Source organism: Acipenser ruthenus, chromosome 23, assembly GCF_902713425.1.
Source record: "Acipenser ruthenus chromosome 23, fAciRut3.2 maternal haplotype, whole genome shotgun sequence".
Lineage (NCBI taxonomy): Eukaryota > Metazoa > Chordata > Actinopteri > Acipenseriformes > Acipenseridae > Acipenser > Acipenser ruthenus.
Window position 1 is genome coordinate 28,095,736 of NC_081211.1, and position 19,825 is coordinate 28,115,560.

Sequence of the window (19,825 nt, forward strand, 5' to 3'; positions counted from 1 at the left end):
ACCCAGCTAGACAGACCTCCAATAGCAGAGTTAGCTCTGAGAGCTTTTGGATTGGTGTAACAACTTTCACAGCCCTTTTCTTTATGGCACTTTCTTTAAATAGAATTGACCTTTTAAAAAACAGCCGTTCAGCGATTTTATGAAACTTGTTCAAAGACAAATGGTGTAACTCCTGCACAGCATTGTTTTAATGTAATTATTGAAACATTTGCATTAGAAATGCAACTGAAAAGCTCTTTGGGGAATTTGTATTACCGGAGCCTGAAGAAAATTGATTTTGCTCAAAATTGAGGAGGGGGCTAAGACCAGTGATGGTTAATACTATTTTAATATACGTCTTAAATGGCTTGTGGCCAAAACGGGCTTTGACAAAAAAAACATTTAGTACTTGATAACAGTTATTGTCTCAAAAATCATGTCTGTTTAAGGACAGCATTCAGTTTAATCTTTTGAGCGTTAAGGTTTGTCTCGCTGTCTACACATCTTCTACAGTTGCAGAAGGACCACAGACCCAGAGTAGGCTTTTGCAGTAGGATTAACCTTTTTATACTAACAAAGCTTCCCCTTTTTAAAAAGGTCAGAACTACTTTAATCAGAGTCTTTCTGAAACTAAGAAGGGGTCCATTGAGTACCAACGTTATTGAAACAGCATCAATGAGCAGCAAGTCTCTTTAAAAGATAAGGAAATCCCAGGAAGATTTGTAATGATCTGAACTACATCAGACTTTACAGTACATCCACCACCATTTACACCCCCACTGAGAGCATCTATATTACATTAGTTCCCAATCTGTGTAACTCTTTGCATTTCCCATATACATATATAATTGTATCTATTTCTTGTAACTTTTTTTCCTCATCCACAAAAGAAAAACTTTTGCTACAAAACATTTTTCCTAAAATTCTTTGTTTTCGAGAAATTTCTAGAAATTGTACATTTCCATTGGGGTATGTAAACTTTTCACTACAACTGTGTGTGTGTGTGTGTGTATATATATATATATATATATATATATATATATATATATATATATATATATAAATAAATCAAATAAAAAATTCAACTAACAAAATTGCCCCGAGCACCTTCCACCAAGGGTTCAAGTTGATGAGACTGTCCTCAGGCATTGCTGGTCAAACTTACAATCCAGGCGAATGGTTCACTAATTATTATTATTATTATTATTATTATTATTATTATTATTATTATTATTATTATTATTATTTATTTGGCAGATTACTCTGACCCGTCGCCACTGTCTGAATAGTTTTCTTGATTGCTTTCCAGATTTAATTGCTCGTGGTGGAGCTAAATGTTTGGGAAAACTAGTTCTCTGAACCAATTAGCACCACACACACCCACTTTGAAAACGAATTGCCACTGGCATTAAAAAAATAACTGGGGCAGCTGCTGTCATGTGCATATATTTTATATTATATACCAGTGCTCATACTTGTACTAATACTAATACTAAGATTTTGCTAAATCTGCAGAGCACTTAATACATCAGAGATTTTTATTAATAAAAGTTAAATAAGCTTGAGGCGATGTTTTCACTAAAATATTAAGGTTCTCGGACTTATTTATTTATTTTAAATCTTTTCAAAACGTTTCTGATTGAGCAAAAGCAGTAAGGGGTTACACTGTTTTTTTCTCTCTGCATACAGTGCATTCCTCTTGCAGGTGGCTGTCTCATTCTTTTGTGTTGAAGGCATTCAGTTCTGGGGTTCCCCGGCTGGAGAGAGCAGGTGACCAATAATACAGGTTTAACCTCACTGAAACTAGACTTTGTAATTGCATAGCACTTTTAAAAGGTTATAAAATGAATGAACCTGGGCAATATTTCTAATACCCAACTCCAGCTTTACCTCCTGGCCAGGTAGCAGTCAGTTACCCCCAGTTAAAAGCAAGCCGGAAGGATTGCGTGTGGATGGAGAGATGAGAAAAGAAGGGAGGAGAACTTACCATAGACAATGACGGTGGCTGAGGAACTCTTGCGTCTGGCCACGATGTTACTGGCCACGCAGGTGTAGTTGCCCGTGTCCGCTAGCCGCGCCTGCTTGATGATGAGGTTGTGGTCAATGGTGATGTAATAATTGGGGTCGCCAACTGGATCGATCAAGTCATTGTTCCTCAACCATTCCACCTAGAACAGAGAGGTCATCAACTGTACATTCTAGCAGTACTTATACTGATATGCCCTTAACGTTCTGGGATAGTTCTATTTTCAGTACACCTCTAGGTGGCGCAGGTCTTGTAACCATAAATGACCAAATGTTTTGTCAAGAGGTTAGGGCAGGGGTGGCCAAAGTTGGCCCGTCCACGCCTGGTCTTTGTTCCAGACCGGTTCTAAATAGTCTAAATGAACCAATTAAAACTCCATCCAGATCTTGAAGTACTTAATTATATGTTAAATCTGGAGTGGAACGGCCCTCCAGGACTGTGATTGGAACCCCCTGGGTTAGGGTAAAGAACCTGTGCCCAACACCAATTACTGGATGCTATTTGTTGCTTCTCTTACTGAAACTACCGGAAAAGTTCAAGACGATAAGGTTGGTCAAGACAACAAGCAAGCAATCAGATTTGAGTTTTACTCTGCATCTGGTTGGTTGCTGGTCTCTTCAGGAATAATGTAGCTCCTGATTTTTTTTTCAACAGACAACCGTTTTAAAAATGCTATTTGAGTCTTTACATAGAGGGATGGTTTCTACTCCGCTGCCCCTGTCTTGTAAAATATGCAGAAGCGGATAATGAAAGGGCTGGGGTCCCATTCTCACCTCGGCAGGGGGTACTCCCTCTGGAGGGTGGCAGTGCAGCAGGATCTCCTGGTCCAGAGACACTTCCTTACCAAGCGGCTCCTGCTCAAAATTCTTCCTCAGGTCTGCGCAGAAGAGAAAATGGAAGAAAAAACTGAACATGGACGTGTGGGAGCTTGTTTGCAGACATACAGAGACCCTTAAAGGGGAAGTCCAGTAGATTATTGTGTTTAAGCATCATTGTTTTATATCCTGTACAATTATACAATTGTCAGAGAGTTAGACTGTTCAGTGCATTCCTGTTATCAGTGTGAATCTGGCTTTTCTTATACAGAGAGCTGCCCTTGGGAGCTCAGTGTGTTGCGTTCCAAAGCCAGAATGTCAATGAGGGTCATTTTCAGTGGAAATAGAATAGAGCTCTAGATAGACACCCCTTTTTGTATCAGAGACACACTGTCCTCATTACAGGCCTGTCCTTGGTATGCCCTAGAGTTATAATAAAGATCATTTTAAAAAAAGGCTAGGAAGATCAGAGAATGAAGAGGAGGGTGGAGTGGATTGCAGCTTTATATCAAAAGCAGTATTTGAAAGAGCAAGCCTCAGAATGGCTGTACATTCTGAAGTTACTGTAGCGATATATAATTAGCAATTAATATGAGTTAGAGACCCATATCACTAGTGGAAATTAGCATAAATAAATACAAAAAATAACTAAACCTAAGGAACAAAGATGACCAGGCAAGGCCATTAACACACATACAGTTATACAGCATCAGTGCAAGAAAAAACTCAATGAGTTTCTGGAGAAAGGAGGAAGATGGAGGGATTAAACTTTACAGCTGAACTAGACAAAATAAACTACATGAGGTACTGGCAAAGGCCGTTTTCAGTCTGGACTACAATTTCACACGTCTCAAAAGCCTCTCGCTCCTCTGTTCTCCTAGGAAGCTAGGAGACTCACATGCTATGCGGACGTAGGCCTTCTGGCTCTTCTGGGTCCCCGAGGTGCTCCAGGCCACACACTGACACCAGAAGTCGTCGAGCCCGAAGACCTTCTCCACCTGCTGTCTGGAAATGTCGATCTTCACCTGCATGACCGGCAGACCTGGAAGAGAGAGCAAGAGAGCAGGTTAGTACCATGGGAAGAACACCAGCGTGACAGGCACCCATGTGCTTTCAATAGTCTCCAGAGAGCCTCCTCACATCTCAAACACTGAAAACACAGATGTTACGAGATACTGCAACTGGTGTCTTCGTAGGGGAAGCTGGGCTTGCGCCCATGAAATAATTCTTGCAGGCTGCTCCGCCAAATAAATAGGAACAGCAGCCAAGTTAATCCCATACGGCTTCAATAAGACTATGTGCTGGTGTGGTCGAGGGAGGAGTGTGAGGTCCATGCTGTGTTCTTCAAACCTGGTCCTGGTTCCTGTGGGTCAATGGGCACTCCTCATCAACAGGAAAGAGTTAACCGTTAACCAGATGCCTAACCTTGGCTTAGCTAGTGACCGGATCTCTGTCATTCCCTGTGGCTAGTAAGAGAGATCTCTCTCTCTGCTAGCAAAAAGGCCAACATGTCAATCATAAAACTGGAACAAGATAATGGAAGTGAGCTTGTGGAGTTTGGTGATTTAGAAAGATGATTTAAAAAAAAAAAAAAAAGGTAATTATAGTGCATATTGGTACAGGAATTGCAAAGCTACACAGCTATTTGATGCGTTCCTGTTCTGAAAAGGTCATCCTTACATTGTGGAATATGTCAGGCCTCTGGAGGGTAAGTGCACAGAGTATAGTCTGGTGGCAGCAGTCGCCTCTTGCTTCAAAACCAATTCAAAATGCCCCCATCACAAATGCCAATTCAGCTACTCAGAATGGGTGCTTGAGTGCGTCAGCTAACTGATGGGTGATTGGATTTCAATTTGTGAAGCTGCACACGAACATGCTCAGGAAAGGTAGTATTTGTGCTTGTGTATTGCATTTGGGCAGAGGAGCACTCTGATTGATTTATTTCCAGTAGTGATTAGAATTGACAGCGCCATAGGAAAAAGAAAAGAAAGCTTTCTCTCTTTTGTTTCCAGCTTTCTCCAGCTTATTTTTATATACTTCATTAAACAGTATATTACTTAAATTAGTAATTGAAAGAACATTTGTATTTTTGCAAAGTAATACATGTTGTTGTTTTAATCAAGCTGCTGTTGTTTTAAGTGGCACCGCTTGAAGATTAAGCACTATCATATGGGTGCCATTCCGAATGGAAATGAACCATGGGAAACAAGAGAAAGAGTTCAGTGGTGTATTCATACTTAAACAACACATTTTGAGTATTGACTTCTTCTGTAAACGAGTATTGAAATTTCTGCTTTTGTCAATTCCACCCCATAGAAACACAAAACACTTGCAACCACATTGCTTATACTCCTGATTGCTCCGACACCTGAGCGGCTCTTTGGAAATACCTGGGAAATAACCAAGTCCTACTGACTGATTCATATTTAAAAGAAGACGCCTAACAAAATGTGCACAAAACAACAACATAGTATAACTGAATGACCGAATCACAACTGCTCTCGAACTGCTTATGAATCCTGGAGGTGTTTTGCACCTATTAACCGCTTATTAACATCAAGGTTCACAAAGATCAGGATGGAGGCGTATCAAGATCCAGCACGGTTTAAAATAGACCGAGCTAGCATGGTGTTGATGGAGTGAGGGAACCATCTGAACAAGAACAAGTCTGGCAGGTCTGCACTGGTGCACCCTGGGAAATCACGCTTCATGGAGCAGGTGTCTTATTATTGCACTTTGAAATGTTCTAACACTCTGAGCTTCAATTACCGGGCGAGGTCTCCAGACAATGCGTTTTCTCTGATGCCCAGTTGTTAAATCATCAATGTCCTGCAACGTACCCCCTGAATGCGTTTCTGCGTGATTAGTAATGAGAGTATTTTCACATCTTACTTACAATTTTTCTTGTTCGATTTTTTTTGGGGGGGAAAGAGAACCGGAATTTAACTTAGGAAAAGCACGTGCCCATTAATCCTACACGGGTGGTTATATATTGAGTCCATTGGGCAAGACAAACAAACCAGTTATCCAAGTGACCAATTGTCACTACTCTGATGCTTGGGGAGGAGCTGCTATTACACCTTACTGCAGTAGGTCTTCACAAGTATGAAGGATGGAATGGAGGATAGACAGATATTAATAATGTTGTGTGGGCATCCTGTGACACGACAGATTGGATGACTTTAAAAATCACTCCCGACTTAAAAATTTGAGCCAGTTACCTTGGGGCTTATTTCCATCGACTCCTATTATTATTATTAGCAGTAGTAGTTTTATTATTATAGAAAACAAACAACTACATCATATAAAAGGTCATTTAAGCACTCTCGAGTTGTTTCTTTTTTTGTAACATATAACACTGAATTGAATCTATTTAGAAGAAGAATAAAAAAGCAGGATTTAATTAAAGATTGGTGTGGTGTAAACGGTGTGGAACAGTAAGACCTGGCTGTTCTGTGGATAATCCAGGCGGTGTGGGATTCCTTTCACAGCTCAATGTAAGAAAACCTCACTGACAACATATTTAAGCCTGGAAGAGGCTGCTCCTGATCCAAAAATAAACCCTGCACAAACAGAAGCAGTGAATGTGTCCCTGTTCAGACTGGAGGCGAGGATTTATTCTCATGGGACGCACGTTTGCTCTGCTCTAAAGGTGTTCAATCATTCACACGGCGACCTCCTTCTGTTTATCTTATTAAACTAGTGATTAAGGTGCTTATTGAAATATGCATCTCATTTTTCCATCTCTGCGACTGCAAGTACAGCCTGAACTCAAGCTAACAGGTGCAGAGTTTGTTGAGTTAATTCCGTGTGAGCCTCATTTCAGGTTTCCCAGCAGTGTCCTCCTTTTCAAAGTCTAGTGCACGTAGCACACATAGCACTCCATTTGAATGATCTGCAAGTGGAAAATGGAGCCGCTCTTGGGGGGACCCTGTTATCCCAGATGACATTCTGTGGTGTTTTATTGTAATTGTTTGGTTGTTAGGGCTGTTTAGTTTTGTTCTCCTAGCCATTTTTATTTTCTCAATATCCACATGTTCTTGCTTGACAGATGGCATAGTTCCAGAACTCATTTTTTCATCCCAACAGACGCCACAGTCCGGCTTGCTTTGTTTTAGTGTCCAGATGTATGTGAACCCATTAGGTACCAAATACATTTAGACTTCACTTTTGCGGCTAACAAAATTAGAGTCAGTTACTGTAACAATATAGTTAAAGAAAAAAGAAAAAATGCTCCAAAAAATGACAAAGTAGCCTGTCCTCAAATGAGGACAATGGCACTCAATGGGTTAATATCAGCATCATTTATTAAATAATAAAAATATACAAGAATCCAGCTGGGAGGAAATGAAAGGCCAGGATTAGACTTGACTGAATTGACATCAAAAGCCACCCAAACCCACTGCCTAAAGGAAGAATTTCTCACCTCAAAGTCTGGAGTAGGAAGATGAAGCATGCACATTGTACAGCTCGTTTTCAGCTACAGGTGTCTGCTGTATTGGGGCGGTAAGGGCTCTTCATTGCAAAGAGCCCTGGTGTCAGCCGGGGTTTCTGGAGCCTGCTTCACTGCACTGCATTAGAGGAGGAGACTGCCAGCAAGCAGGAGCAAGGTGCCCAGACCCGGGGTAAGCATCATTAAAGAGATTGTTGGCTGAGAGGAAATATCAATTTTGTCAGCAAGAGACTATTCTTTCTCACTTTCCTATTTCCACTCAAGTCAACCTCAATTCCGCCTGGGCCCTTTGCTTATCAGAGGCAAGCACTGGAACCAGCAGATTTGAATGCCTTTCCATTGTTCACTCCGCAATTCAATTAGACAGAGCCTGCTTGGTACACAGGCTGGTGGCAGAAGAGCACATCTCATCTGCCACTTCCCAGCATGAGAACACAGCACCTTTATAAATGAGACAGAGTTAACAGGTAGAGTAAAAGTAAGTATTTTAGCTAGATCTATTAATTATTAGTATTTTGTAATTGTTTACATTTTTACACTCAAGATCAAATGTATTCAAATGCATCATCTTATTTACCAGGGGTATTCTATGGGACACCAGCGTAACATTCAAATGTTACACATAATGTACCATTTAAACAAATAAATATAGATGCAATATATATGTATTTGTGCTCCCTTTTTAATCTTGATGTTGCACAAACACAAGTTCAATATTTTGGTGAAGAAATCCTCAGTGTGGATACCCTTTGTTGCAGATTCTGAACAATAGAATTATATGGGCTAAATCTTAAAAACAGTACAGCGGTAGTGGAGCGTTAAAGTTTACATGTCTATCTACAAACACACCCAATCATAAAATGCACTGAAATACACAAAATAAGCTCCTTATTTTATTCCCTGAATGCACCGTTCTTTAAAGTAATTTGCCTTCAATGCAAACCATACAGTCCAGCAGTGAATTCAGTGAAGTAATTTTAATATTGCCTCCCGTTGTTGGAAACAGTTTTTCTGGGTGAGGAGTCAAAACTGCAGTGACTGTAATAAAAATACTGAAAGGGATCAGGTATCCTCTAGCTGCTAACCTCCCTCGAAAACAGATAAACACCACTGTAGCCTGCAGCTTTCTGTTTGTTTAAACACTCAAAAGGGCGGATTTTGGCTCAATAAAAACCAACCTGCAAGCGTTCATCCCGTAATTACTCCTCATTGGGTACGAGATTCAAATATTCTGAGAGCAGCAAAGTGGTTAAAAACAGAAACAATGGAAAGCACACATTGTGAGTAAATTAATTACACTTCTGTCTGCACTCAGGATGGCAATCTGTACAAGCTGTCGCACAGAACAAACACCATGAGGAGGAAGGAGAAGTAACCCAAATTGAAAACATTTTCATTTGTTTTTCTGTTGCTTTGGAGATGATAATGAGCTCTACTTTGGAAAACGTTTGTGTTTTCTGTTCCGTTTTTATGAGCTAGTTGGCAGGGGTGCTTTTAAAGAGAGGCTTGGTGCACACTGCACTTTTGACATGCCTGGATAATAAGTTACATACTGTACTGTACTGTTACTTGTTTGTGGTTTTTGTTTAAAAACGATGTCAGCACTTTTCAATCAGCTTCACTAAGATAACATCATGAAGTTCTGCTCCAGGACGTGTCTGAGGTCAGCAGGTTTTCTGGTTACCGCTACAGAACCGCCACATACCGTGTTGTATAACGTGAATATAACGTGCATCCTTTTACAAAGATACAGTTGTTGTGTTCTACAGGGTGTCCCATAAGTCAGCCATCATAGGCATCATTGTCGATGTTGGTTGTCTTTCTATTTCTTTCAGGAGTGAAAGTTCTGAAGCAAAGAGAAACACATGCAGATCACTTTAATGTGTGGTGCAGCAAGCCAATGGAGCGTGGCTCTCCAATTTAGCAGAGTATTCTAAATCATCATGATGTATCATACTGCTTACAATGCCAGACGCACCCTGTATATTGTATACTACCATACTGCTGCATGAATTCATTGTCCTTTTATATACACATTATAGACACACAATGTAACTGCTCATTTTTATTCTGTAGAATAAAGTTACTTTGCTTGTACAGATGCATACATACAGAGAGCTATTTATTTAACTGATTTCTGAACCTGTTGAGCCCAATTAACATGTAATTATAATGTGTCAAATAACAACACCAGATTGGAAACACTTTCGGCTCTATTAAAAGCATGCCAAATCTGTTTGATTTATGTATTACTTTATTTAATTGTATTTATTTATATTTCTAAAGAGAGAGTAAACAGCAAGGCTTTGTTAATTCTCCAAAGTAAATGTCTTAAGGAAGAATTCAGGAATGAAAATTGTGATAAATAAAGACAGCAGCTCCCCCCTCCCCCAGAATATTTACATCAATGCACAGTTTCTTTCATGCAGCACAATTCATAAGTGAGCCGTTCTCTTAATGCTACAGGTCTGATGCCACTGCGAGTTGATTCAGAAGGATTGTAAACCAGCCGTTGTTTGATGTTGTTCAAGTCCTGTTTTGGGTAAAGACATTTTCATTTTTTACGGCTGTTATGTGATTTACATTCAGAGAGACACTGGTTGCTCAGTATGTTTTTTTATTATTATTATTTTATTTGATTCTATTTTAAGTTGTTTAGAGAAACATTCTGCCGCCCCTAGTTCCTCTACAGCTCTGGTATTTATTATAGACATTTACTATTAACTTTGAATTAACTTATGATATTATGAGTTGTTTCTTGCTGCTATTATAACCATATTATACTATATTATATTATACAATTGTGTGATTTCTTTTAAGAGGAAACAAAGGCCAACTTTACCCTTGATTTAAAACAGGGGTCCCTTTGTGTAGCAAGAGCCCTGAATGTTTTCATTCTCTCCTCGTTTTCTCTGTGCAGGTGCAGTAAAACCAGAAAGTAGCCCCTCTTCTCAGCTACAAGGTGTTCACCCATAAAAAAAGGCCAGTTAATGGTGTTGAGAGGCAGCTGTGATTCAGAAACAACTGACCTTGCCATCTGTTTCAGCCCATCATCACCACCAGATAGCTCTCCATCAGCCGCTCCATCTGAATGAAACACAATTCCCATTACAGGAATCCAGTGGATAATGCTTTATCAATTAGGCCCTTCGTTATTGATCTTTGTGCAACAGGTGGTCCAGGCCCATTACCTTCATTTAAGACCACATTGTCCTCTTCTGCCTCTCGTATTTCCACATGCTCATTAAATTCAAGCTGACTGACGTATCGGCTTTTTCTTAAATTGTGGCTTGATTGTTCTCCGATACTCCACTGCAGATCACATTTAATCACATTTGTCTGTTTTTCGCCGCTCTCCTCCAAACCGAAGTTAAATCAGAAAACAGTCACGTAATACAACATAGAATTTCCTTGTTCTATTTCTGTGGGATCCATCTTTTTAAACTGAGCCATAAAGAACGTTCAGGTGTCGATTGTCGCAGATTTGAGGACTGCGAGAGGAATTGCGGGACGAGGATAAAGGTTGCATGAGTCCCTTCATTGATTCTGCAATCCTCAAACCGCAGATTGAATAACAATTGAGAACGGTCTGAGGGCACCATTAGAAACTCAACTTACATGGATCTGTGTAGCAGAGGAAACATACCTTCTTTCTCTACTGTTAACTGAAAACACTTAAAAGATTAAGAAGTAAAATTCAAGTGTAGTTGTCAAAGATTTTTAAAAAGCGGCAGAAGTTTTGGGACATCATATTGATTTTTGTATTATTATTATTATTATTATTATTATTATTATTATTATTATTATTATTATTATTATTATTATTATTATTATTATTCCTAAAAGTGTCAGTTCCCTTCCATTTAACAGTCTGCCCTGTTTGAACTGCATCCACTAACACACAGTGCTGTAATTCTCATAGATAGCCTGCCATCTCGCATTGATTTCTGGAGGAAGGTAATATCTTCATCGTCATATATTAGGGATGAAAATGCTGTAGCCTGTCAGGGAGACAGACAAGCAGGAAAACACGAGCTTGACAAAGTGCGAGTCTGCAGTCAGAGAAATACAGCAGAGAGGACATAATGAGGATTGATAGAGTTATAGACCGATAGCTGAACAAGTGTACAGCTAACCATTACAGAGCACTATACAAAATATACACGTGTCACCTCTGTGTGCAAGTGACACCATTTTATTTATGGTAAATCAGTTTATTACTGTTACAGCTGTTATCTGGGGAGTGCATTGATTGTGTTTTAATAAAAATAAAATCAAAGTATTTAACATTGTTGAGGGTTCCAATATAACCGTCACCATCTAAAACAGTATTATTATTAATAGTAGTAGTAGTATTACTACACTATTTTTTTTATAAGTTTGGAGAAGTTCACTTTTTCACTATAACGTCTTGAAATACTAACGTGTAGAACAAGGGTCGTCTAGCTAAGATGGGAGAGACACATTGGTTAGCAAATTGCTTCTTTCTTAACAGAGACAAAATCAAAACTAACTAAATTGAACTAACCCTCAACTGCTGAGGCACGCAACCCCCGCACAAAAGTGTAAAAATACAGTCGGTTGCACAGCTGATGTACTGTGTGATGCATTGGCATGACAGGTTCTCTGTTGTGGTTGCTGCTGTGACCTGCATCATTTTACTCCAGTGGATAAAGGTTAAACATCATGCAGAGTCCTACAGGAGTGCATCTGACTGCTGCCTCTTTCTTCAACTACCACCTTGTTATATCGTTACATTTCATATTGCTCCTGTTACCCTTCAAGACTGAAAGTGGCACCTATGGAAAAGCTTTACACACACACACACACACACACACATACACACACACACACACACACATATACAAAACACAAATGGCACTTTTCACTCCTAGACGTGTTAGACTGAAACAGTTTGCACGTGTGCACTTGGGAACACAATCCTGCTATGGTCTCACACACTCCGTTCCTATCTCCTCATCCCTTAAAGCTAAACCAGCAGAAACCAAATTCCAGCAGCCACTTCGCCACTGCTCTTCTAGACCCGTTTAAAAACAAACTAGGGCCGTTAGAGACATCCTAAAACGCTCAAACTGTTTAAAATGTAAACACATCTGGAGTGTTTGAAGAAAAACAAAAAACCAGAAGAAGCACTTCTGTACTGTTTGTTTTTTTCGATTTTAAAACTGCAGAACACCATGGAAAAGACTGACAGCAAATATTAATTAAACTGTACACTTGCTACAAACACTAAGCCAACATCAAGATTTTACATGCATATTTTTTGCATATTATCAAGGCATATTATCAACACGGAGCTGGTTTAAACTCTAAACTATTAACACCCCTAGTACTAACACCTTAAATACTTAATCTAAAATATCAATTTGGGAATAATTCAGTCTTCTGACAACTCGCACCTTTCCTCTGCAAGGGAATAAAGATGCAATTAAAAGTGTGGATGTTCAGAATTAACCTTGGCATTCTTTCTGGGCCGACAGATTTTGTTGGCTATAAAAGAAAAAAAAAAGAAAAAAAAGAAAGCAATGTTTATCAACTATACAACATGCAGACTATTGCTTACTGCTTCTATATTTATAAGTCACTGCTGAAATGCTTCCTTTCATTGCCTCAGGGCTTCTCCCTGCCCAGTAGCAGTTGCTTGGCACACTGTTAAAGCAGCAGTGGTCTCAAAGGCCAGTCCTCTAGGGCTAGTTCAGTGAAGGTTCCAACAAGAATTTGCACAGCAAACACTGTGCTCGCAGGCAGACACTGCAGAGAGTTTAGATGCAGGGTATTGTGCTGGGATGTTGAGGGGCTAACACACACATTCATTCTGAATCATAGCTCAGCAGCGACTGGCACATCTATTTTGAGGACAGCTTCTCTGCGGAGGATACAGAAACAAACAAACAGGGTATGTGCAGTAGAAACGGCTCAGGGCTCAAGAAAATGAGCTCCGACCTCCTGGAAATGATTCTTTTGTTACACTGACATTAATACGATAGAGATATTCCAATGGCAAGTTATTATTACTAACATTGATGGAGGGCGGAACCAATGTAAGGTTTCTTCTGCCAACAGAAGTCCACTTGAAATAGTAATCAAAGTGTAAATGTAAAGCTGAGGGACTCAAGCGCACTAAGCAGGATTTGCTTGCAAAATAACCTTGTTAGTGTCTGCACAATGGAAACGGACTCAAGTCAGTCCAGTTGGGCCATACCAAGAGGAATAGAGCTAATCTTTGTGAGTAAAGAAGCTTTAAAATGCACTGTCTCTAGCAACAGTAATGTAGTGTAAAGAACATTTTGAGGTAGGATATAGGGAGTCCATCAGTGACGACGAAAAGGAGGGCTGGCTTTTCTCCAGCAGTTGTGTTTCAGTTGTCATATTTGATGATGAAGAACATTTACATAAATAGGGTTACCTGACATCCCGGGAAAAGTGGGACCATCCCATTTTTCAGCCTTCATTTTTTTGTCCCAGTCAGAAACAGTAAAATTGTTACATCATCCAGATTTTTCTATTTTTGTATTCACATCTTTCATAAGTACAAAACTGTAGCAATGTACCCAGTAAGGTGACAGCACAGTAATTTATTATAAAAAAAATAATAATAATGAAGCTTATGGATTACTTGTTTAATAATTCTGATTATGTGTTTAATAAATAAACTTCCTGGACCATGGCTAGTTTTTTTTGCAACCAGCCAAGTTCACATTTTAAGTTAGCTCCTGTTGTGTTTTGATTAACACTGCTGTTTTTATAACTGATTAAAAAATGATATATAATAATGAAATCAAATATATAATTATTTATTTATTTTGTCAGACGTCTTTATCCTCTATACACCCAATCTTAAACTTGTTAATTGTTGCTGAAGTGAAAAAAAAAAAAAAAAGTCTGGGTTTTTCACTCTGGAAATCTGGTAAATTTAGGCAGCTTCTCAGAGCATCCCCAACCCACACCCCCAGCCCTGTACCTGTAGGGGGGTCCAAGGAGCGCTCGATCATGTGGTTGTCCTGGTGAACCCACTCCCCATTACACTTGAAGTAGATCTGCGTGGCGGGAGTGGAGCGGCATGTCAGGGTCACTGGCTTGTTCTTGACGATATAAACATCCTCCGGCTCCAACAGGAAGTGGGGCAGCAGGTCCGAGAAGGCCGCAGGGAGGGGATTGGTTACCGCTGCAACATGCTGGGCATCTGGGAAGGGAAAACAGAACACCATGATGCCGCAGCAGCTTTCAGAGAATAATTCTCGAGCACAGAGAAACCACAGCACATTCAGTCATAGCCGCTTCCTCCAGTAGTCACTTGTTTGTTGGACACTGCAACCCAGTCATGCTGTGCAGGTGGAAATTCTAACATTTGGACAGATGAGATTATTATTTAGTTAGGTGACACCCCTAGAGGTAACTTTGGACATGGCTGATCTCTGTGGAAATCACGTACTGTATCCTCAGAAAGAGGTATTAAAATGGGCAGGGTTAAAGGAAGCCTTAAATCAGAATGTCAAAGAATAACATTTATATTTAAATAAAAATACAACAGAAACTGATTCAGAAACAGGTTGGAAAGATGAATACAAACTTGGTTTAGTATCAAGTCTTACTAACTGTCCCTTGTGACAGCTCTGTGTCTTTCAGCAATGCCAAGGGCATTTCACATTTAAGTCTAAACGAGTCTTTAATTCATCTTTTGTGGTGATATTTGTCCACATCAACAGTATGTATTCAAGATTGGTGAAGGTACTGTATGTCTGGGGGCTTGTTAAGTTGTCAGCGCATCTTAAATGTTTATCCCATTTTGAGAAACATTGTTCTTCAGTTGTTTTGTTACATGTATAACTCACAAAGGGATTGATACATTTCCATGAGCCCCCGATGCCTGTATAGCTTCAAACATTGAAAACGACACAATCCAAGCACATTCTGAAAGCTGTTTATCAAGATACCTTCTTCTCAGTTCTGCCATAGAACAGCTGATCCTGCTGGATTAAGTGGGACAGCGCACGTCGATCAGATTTCTCTGCAGAAAGAAATGCACTAACTGAGGATGAAATTGTCATCCATTTATCCACCCATCCAGGGGTCAATCAGATGGGTAACCAGGGCCAGCAGCCAACAATACAGCATTGGTCAACCTTTCTCCACAGTGGTGCAGAGAGCATGCATGTAGGGCTTTGCAGTAGGGTTTAGTCAATGACGAAGTATTGTAAGTCTTGCAAATATCACATCTTGGAGACAAACAAATACCTGTATTGCCTGTTGCCATCACTGTCTCCGGAGGAGACTGCAGTGTAATATGCATCGTCACTAAGGGATGCTATTAATCAAAAGGACAAATAAAAACACACACATCCGAGATGTGCAAGATTACTGCCATGCTACACAACTGCTACAGGTTTCAGACACAAAGCATTCTGGGTACTTTTGTTGTCACAATAAAAGGTTGCAGTTTTTCCATTCCCTGTGCGTTCGAAATTGCATCAAATCTTAGAAATAACTTCTATACAACAGACACAATCCCAGGAGAGTCGGATATTAAAGCTTGTGTATTCTTCAAAAACTTCACTCAATTTTCTTTGCACAATTCAGACCCCCAACCAATAGGATTCTGTAAGTACTGTGGCAATACAAAATAAAACAATGTACAGTACATGCCTCTGTAGGGAATTCCAAGAGGAGTGTATTTATATGAATGTTTTTGCTTCACTGAAATGTTGCAGGCTATGCCTGGTGGTCTGTCAACATGTCATTTTTGTTGTACATGCTCAAGAAATTCAAAATCTGTTCTTCCAGGTTTTTTTTTTCTTTCTATAAGAACACAAGCAATCTGTGGCATTGCTCTCCAAGGACTTGCATTTACTATGCACTTTAAATCTAGGACAAGCAAGATCAAATCCCAGCTAAGACAATGGCTCCAGCTCCAATCTCAGCCCAATCTCAGCTCACCGTGAACTGAACTGGAGTAGTGAAGGACAACCCAGAGCGTGTGAAGAAGAGACAACTTGGTTATAGCGGCTATAGCCTCAGGTCTGCCACACTCCCACCACTCAACTGAGAGATGATGACAGCTGCATTGCGTGGACAAGGGAAGCCAAGGCTTAACAGAACCGGGAAAGAGGACAATGAATGAACGGCAGCAAGACTATACTATCATCTTGTTTAATGCTTACAATTAGCTAGTCAAGGCAACTTTAACTAGTAGTTTTTTTGATGTTGAAAAAAATCAAATACAGGGATGGAAAGAAGATTCCCATTGCATGGCAGTTTGATTTGTTCAGGTTTTGCAATGAGTTTAATAAGACACACCTGTTACCTGTACACCGTGGCTAACCAAGCTGAGAATGGGTGAAACTGCTGTGCAATAGTTTTATTTCCATCCCTGAAATATGGTTCCGCCCAAACCAGAATGACCCTCTTTGGTGGGGGGTGGGGAGTAATATATATATATATATATATATATATATATGTATATCCAGTATTGGGGAGTTCTCGTGTTGGTCCTGGTATAGCCTCATGATTGAAGCGTCCCATTTAATAACGGGAGCGTGTCGCTCTGCCTGACCTTCACTTCTGCAGCTGTGAGGTCAGTATTAGCCAGTGCTAGAACGGCATCCTGCACAAAGACATTAGCCGGCTGGCAAAGAGTGTGTCATACTAATGTCATCTTTCAGGCTTCCTTTGTCATCTCCTTGCCAGCGCTGGGTTCGCCAATTCATCAGAGTGAAATACAGGGAGCTGGCGGTGGCAGGCACTGAACCCCTGCTAATGTATCATGTACACGTTTAACTCTTAATGAAAACTAAATGTTCTGTGTCGGATGAGGGACATCTATCACTTTGCACAAGCCTGATGCAGTTCTCCCTATTATATTTGGTGGAGCAGTGAAATGGAAAGAGACCAATTTAATCTTTTTATTAATATTATTTAGAATAAAGTTTTTTGCAGGCGTCCTGACAGGTGAACGATGAGCATCTGCATGGTTTCAAAATGTAATTGAAAATCCGGAAGCATGATAATGGCTCGCTAATGCCCATTAAGTTTTAAGATGCAGAATTGTATTTAGTCACCTTGAGTTTTTGTCGCGAAGGTGAATTGGCTCTAAAGGGCTCAGCATCTCTAAACTGTTTAAAACCGTGATGCTGTCCACTGGCTTGACTTGACTTGGACATCCTAATAGTTTGATTGACCTGTATTTCTAAAGATTTTTAAACAGGGCAGATGCACAGAGATGGGATGTGTACAATATAAAATAGGGCGTGGAACTGAACTGAGCACATTCCCTGCCAGGGCAGACTTGTGTGTCCTTCTGTCAGTACAGGTAGTTAGCTTTTGAGTTTTAGCAAACTAAATTTAAGGTGACATTCACATTTTATTTATGTTGTGTTTGTGATTTTCAAACTCTTTAAGATACGATTACATTTTGATTTTCCTGTATCCAAACCACTATAGGACACAACCCTCAACCCTTTTCATCAAAAATGGTTTTGTTTTGCCATCTCTTGGTTCCGCAATGGTTGCAAAAAAAGATAAGGCAGCCATTACAGGATAACCTTATTTATTTATTTATTTTAAACAGTTAAAATGGAAAGTGAGAAAAATAAATGTAAGTGGAGAAGACGTTCGTCTTTCTAGCCCTTTCTGAGCCAATTAAAATGTTTTATCTGCGGCGCGTCCCTGCAGGGAAACATCAATGAGCAATCGCCAGGCATAACTTACATCACAATGATGAATGACAGCTATAACACGGGTTTTATTACACCATCATCACTTTACAATGTCTTTAGCAATTCATTTAATTAAAATTGCTGTCCAGAATATTAAACCATTTCATATTCCAGTGATTTAACAACAAAACCACAACGGCATTTGTATTACAAATACTTGCTTCGCAAATGGATTCTTAATGGATTTCTGCTATTTCTGGCTTGAAACTGTCTTTCTTCACTTTCTTCTGTTTTATGTCAAAGTGGATTCCACATATACATATATAATGTATGGGTCAGTAATGCACAAGTGGAAGCAGTTTATTTGTAAGTGAAGCTGCCCACAGGGGAGCGTCATGATGTAGGAACTTACATAATATAGGAATAGATTTTGTACACGAATCTATGGATTTGTTTTTTTATTTCAATCAATTTGTAGTTTTACTTTTTGCCCTGCCTGGAATGTGTTTCAAAAGAGACGTTCTAATAATAATAATAATAATAATAATAATAATAATAATAATAATAAATACATACATACATACATACAAATGTAAGCTCCTTAGTAAAAAACAAAACAAAAACAAACAGAAAAAAAAACACACACACAACTTTTACACACACACATCATAAACAAGTTGATGTTAACTTAAAGGCCCACCTCAGTCTTGCAATGATTGAGAGTCTCAATGAATCTGTTCTTTTTTATTGACATCATCTTACCTCCCTCCCTCATCTACAAGCCACAATGCCTATAACCAGCATCTTCAATGTAAATTACACCATACAATTCATCTGAAAGAAAATAGAGCCAAGTCTTATCTCTAGATACAGTCCAGGGAAACGTGTCGTTACTTGTCTTATACTTCACTGTGCTCTTGGGCAGACATCTACTGCAAGCACACCTAGGGATTAAAGCAATGTTATACATTTATACAGACGTCATCCTTTTAGCCGCGTGTCATGAGGCGATGGTAAGAGCCATGGCACACCTCTACCCTGCAAGACTGCATTATAGCGCCCAGCAAGCTGGTATCTGATGAATAGCATTACCATCAACCACAACCCCAGTGGGTGGAAACGGGAAATGCTGTTTTTACACCTGCACTCTTTCCATTGCTTCTTTCATATCCAGTGACTCGTTGCTTACAGCAAGTGTTCTGCTGTGGTTTTGAAATAACAGAAAGTTTGGATGTTCGTGATAGGGAGCAATGCGGCACAGGTACTGGTTCATTGGGGGCTTCGAGGGAGCTAACACTTCCCAGTGTGCTTCCTTCCCATACAGACGCATGCAAGCAGCCGGCCTTGTACACAGGCTTCTATAGCACCCGACTGTACCAACATGTTCAAGACACTCAGAGAAACCAGTTCTTTAACAGGGTCAGTCTTCTTTAAAACAGACTCCCGGATCTGTATTCAGATGGATATGTTCTGTGATGATATCCATCTGTAACTTGTATTCACAGTGCTATAATATAGTGTAATCTATGTCTTTGAATGCTCATGGAAGGCTGACTCAAAAGAACAGGATGGACTTGGTGAATCCTCGGTATGGAGACCACGATGGACACGCAACACATCCTTAAAAGGACACAGAGGACATAAAAAACATCTTTAACTGAACGAGATGAGGCAGCCTGAAGAGAACACAGTGTCAGTGAGGTACCTGATTAACAGGGCTTCTGTTATCAAATCAGCGATATACGGCCTGTACGTAATTTACATCCTTGTAAAAAGAAGAGTTGCGAGCCGTTTGTAAAGCAGGGCAGTTCGCTTCAGTCCCTGCAGGAGCAGTCACTCAGTGTCCATCAGCACCTCACATCAGTGCACTCAGCCCTTC

At 39.8% G+C, this 19,825-nt stretch overlaps 1 protein-coding gene across 4 annotated transcripts in view; it reads right to left on the reverse strand.

Moving 5' to 3' along the window:
- Window positions 1-19,825, reverse strand: part of LOC117413326 (netrin receptor UNC5A-like) — a 111,271-nt gene that overhangs the window by 32,562 nt on the left and 58,884 nt on the right. For all 4 annotated transcript variants that reach the window (XM_058997111.1, XM_058997110.1, XM_058997113.1 and 1 more), the window contains exons 2-5: window positions 14,256-14,477; window positions 3,719-3,862; window positions 2,779-2,882; window positions 1,967-2,147 (exon numbers count right to left, since the gene is read on the reverse strand). In XM_058997111.1, coding sequence (XP_058853094.1) covers window positions 1,967-2,147; window positions 2,779-2,882; window positions 3,719-3,862; window positions 14,256-14,477 — 651 coding nt within the window. The remainder of the gene's footprint in view (window positions 1-1,966; window positions 2,148-2,778; window positions 2,883-3,718; window positions 3,863-14,255; window positions 14,478-19,825) is intronic.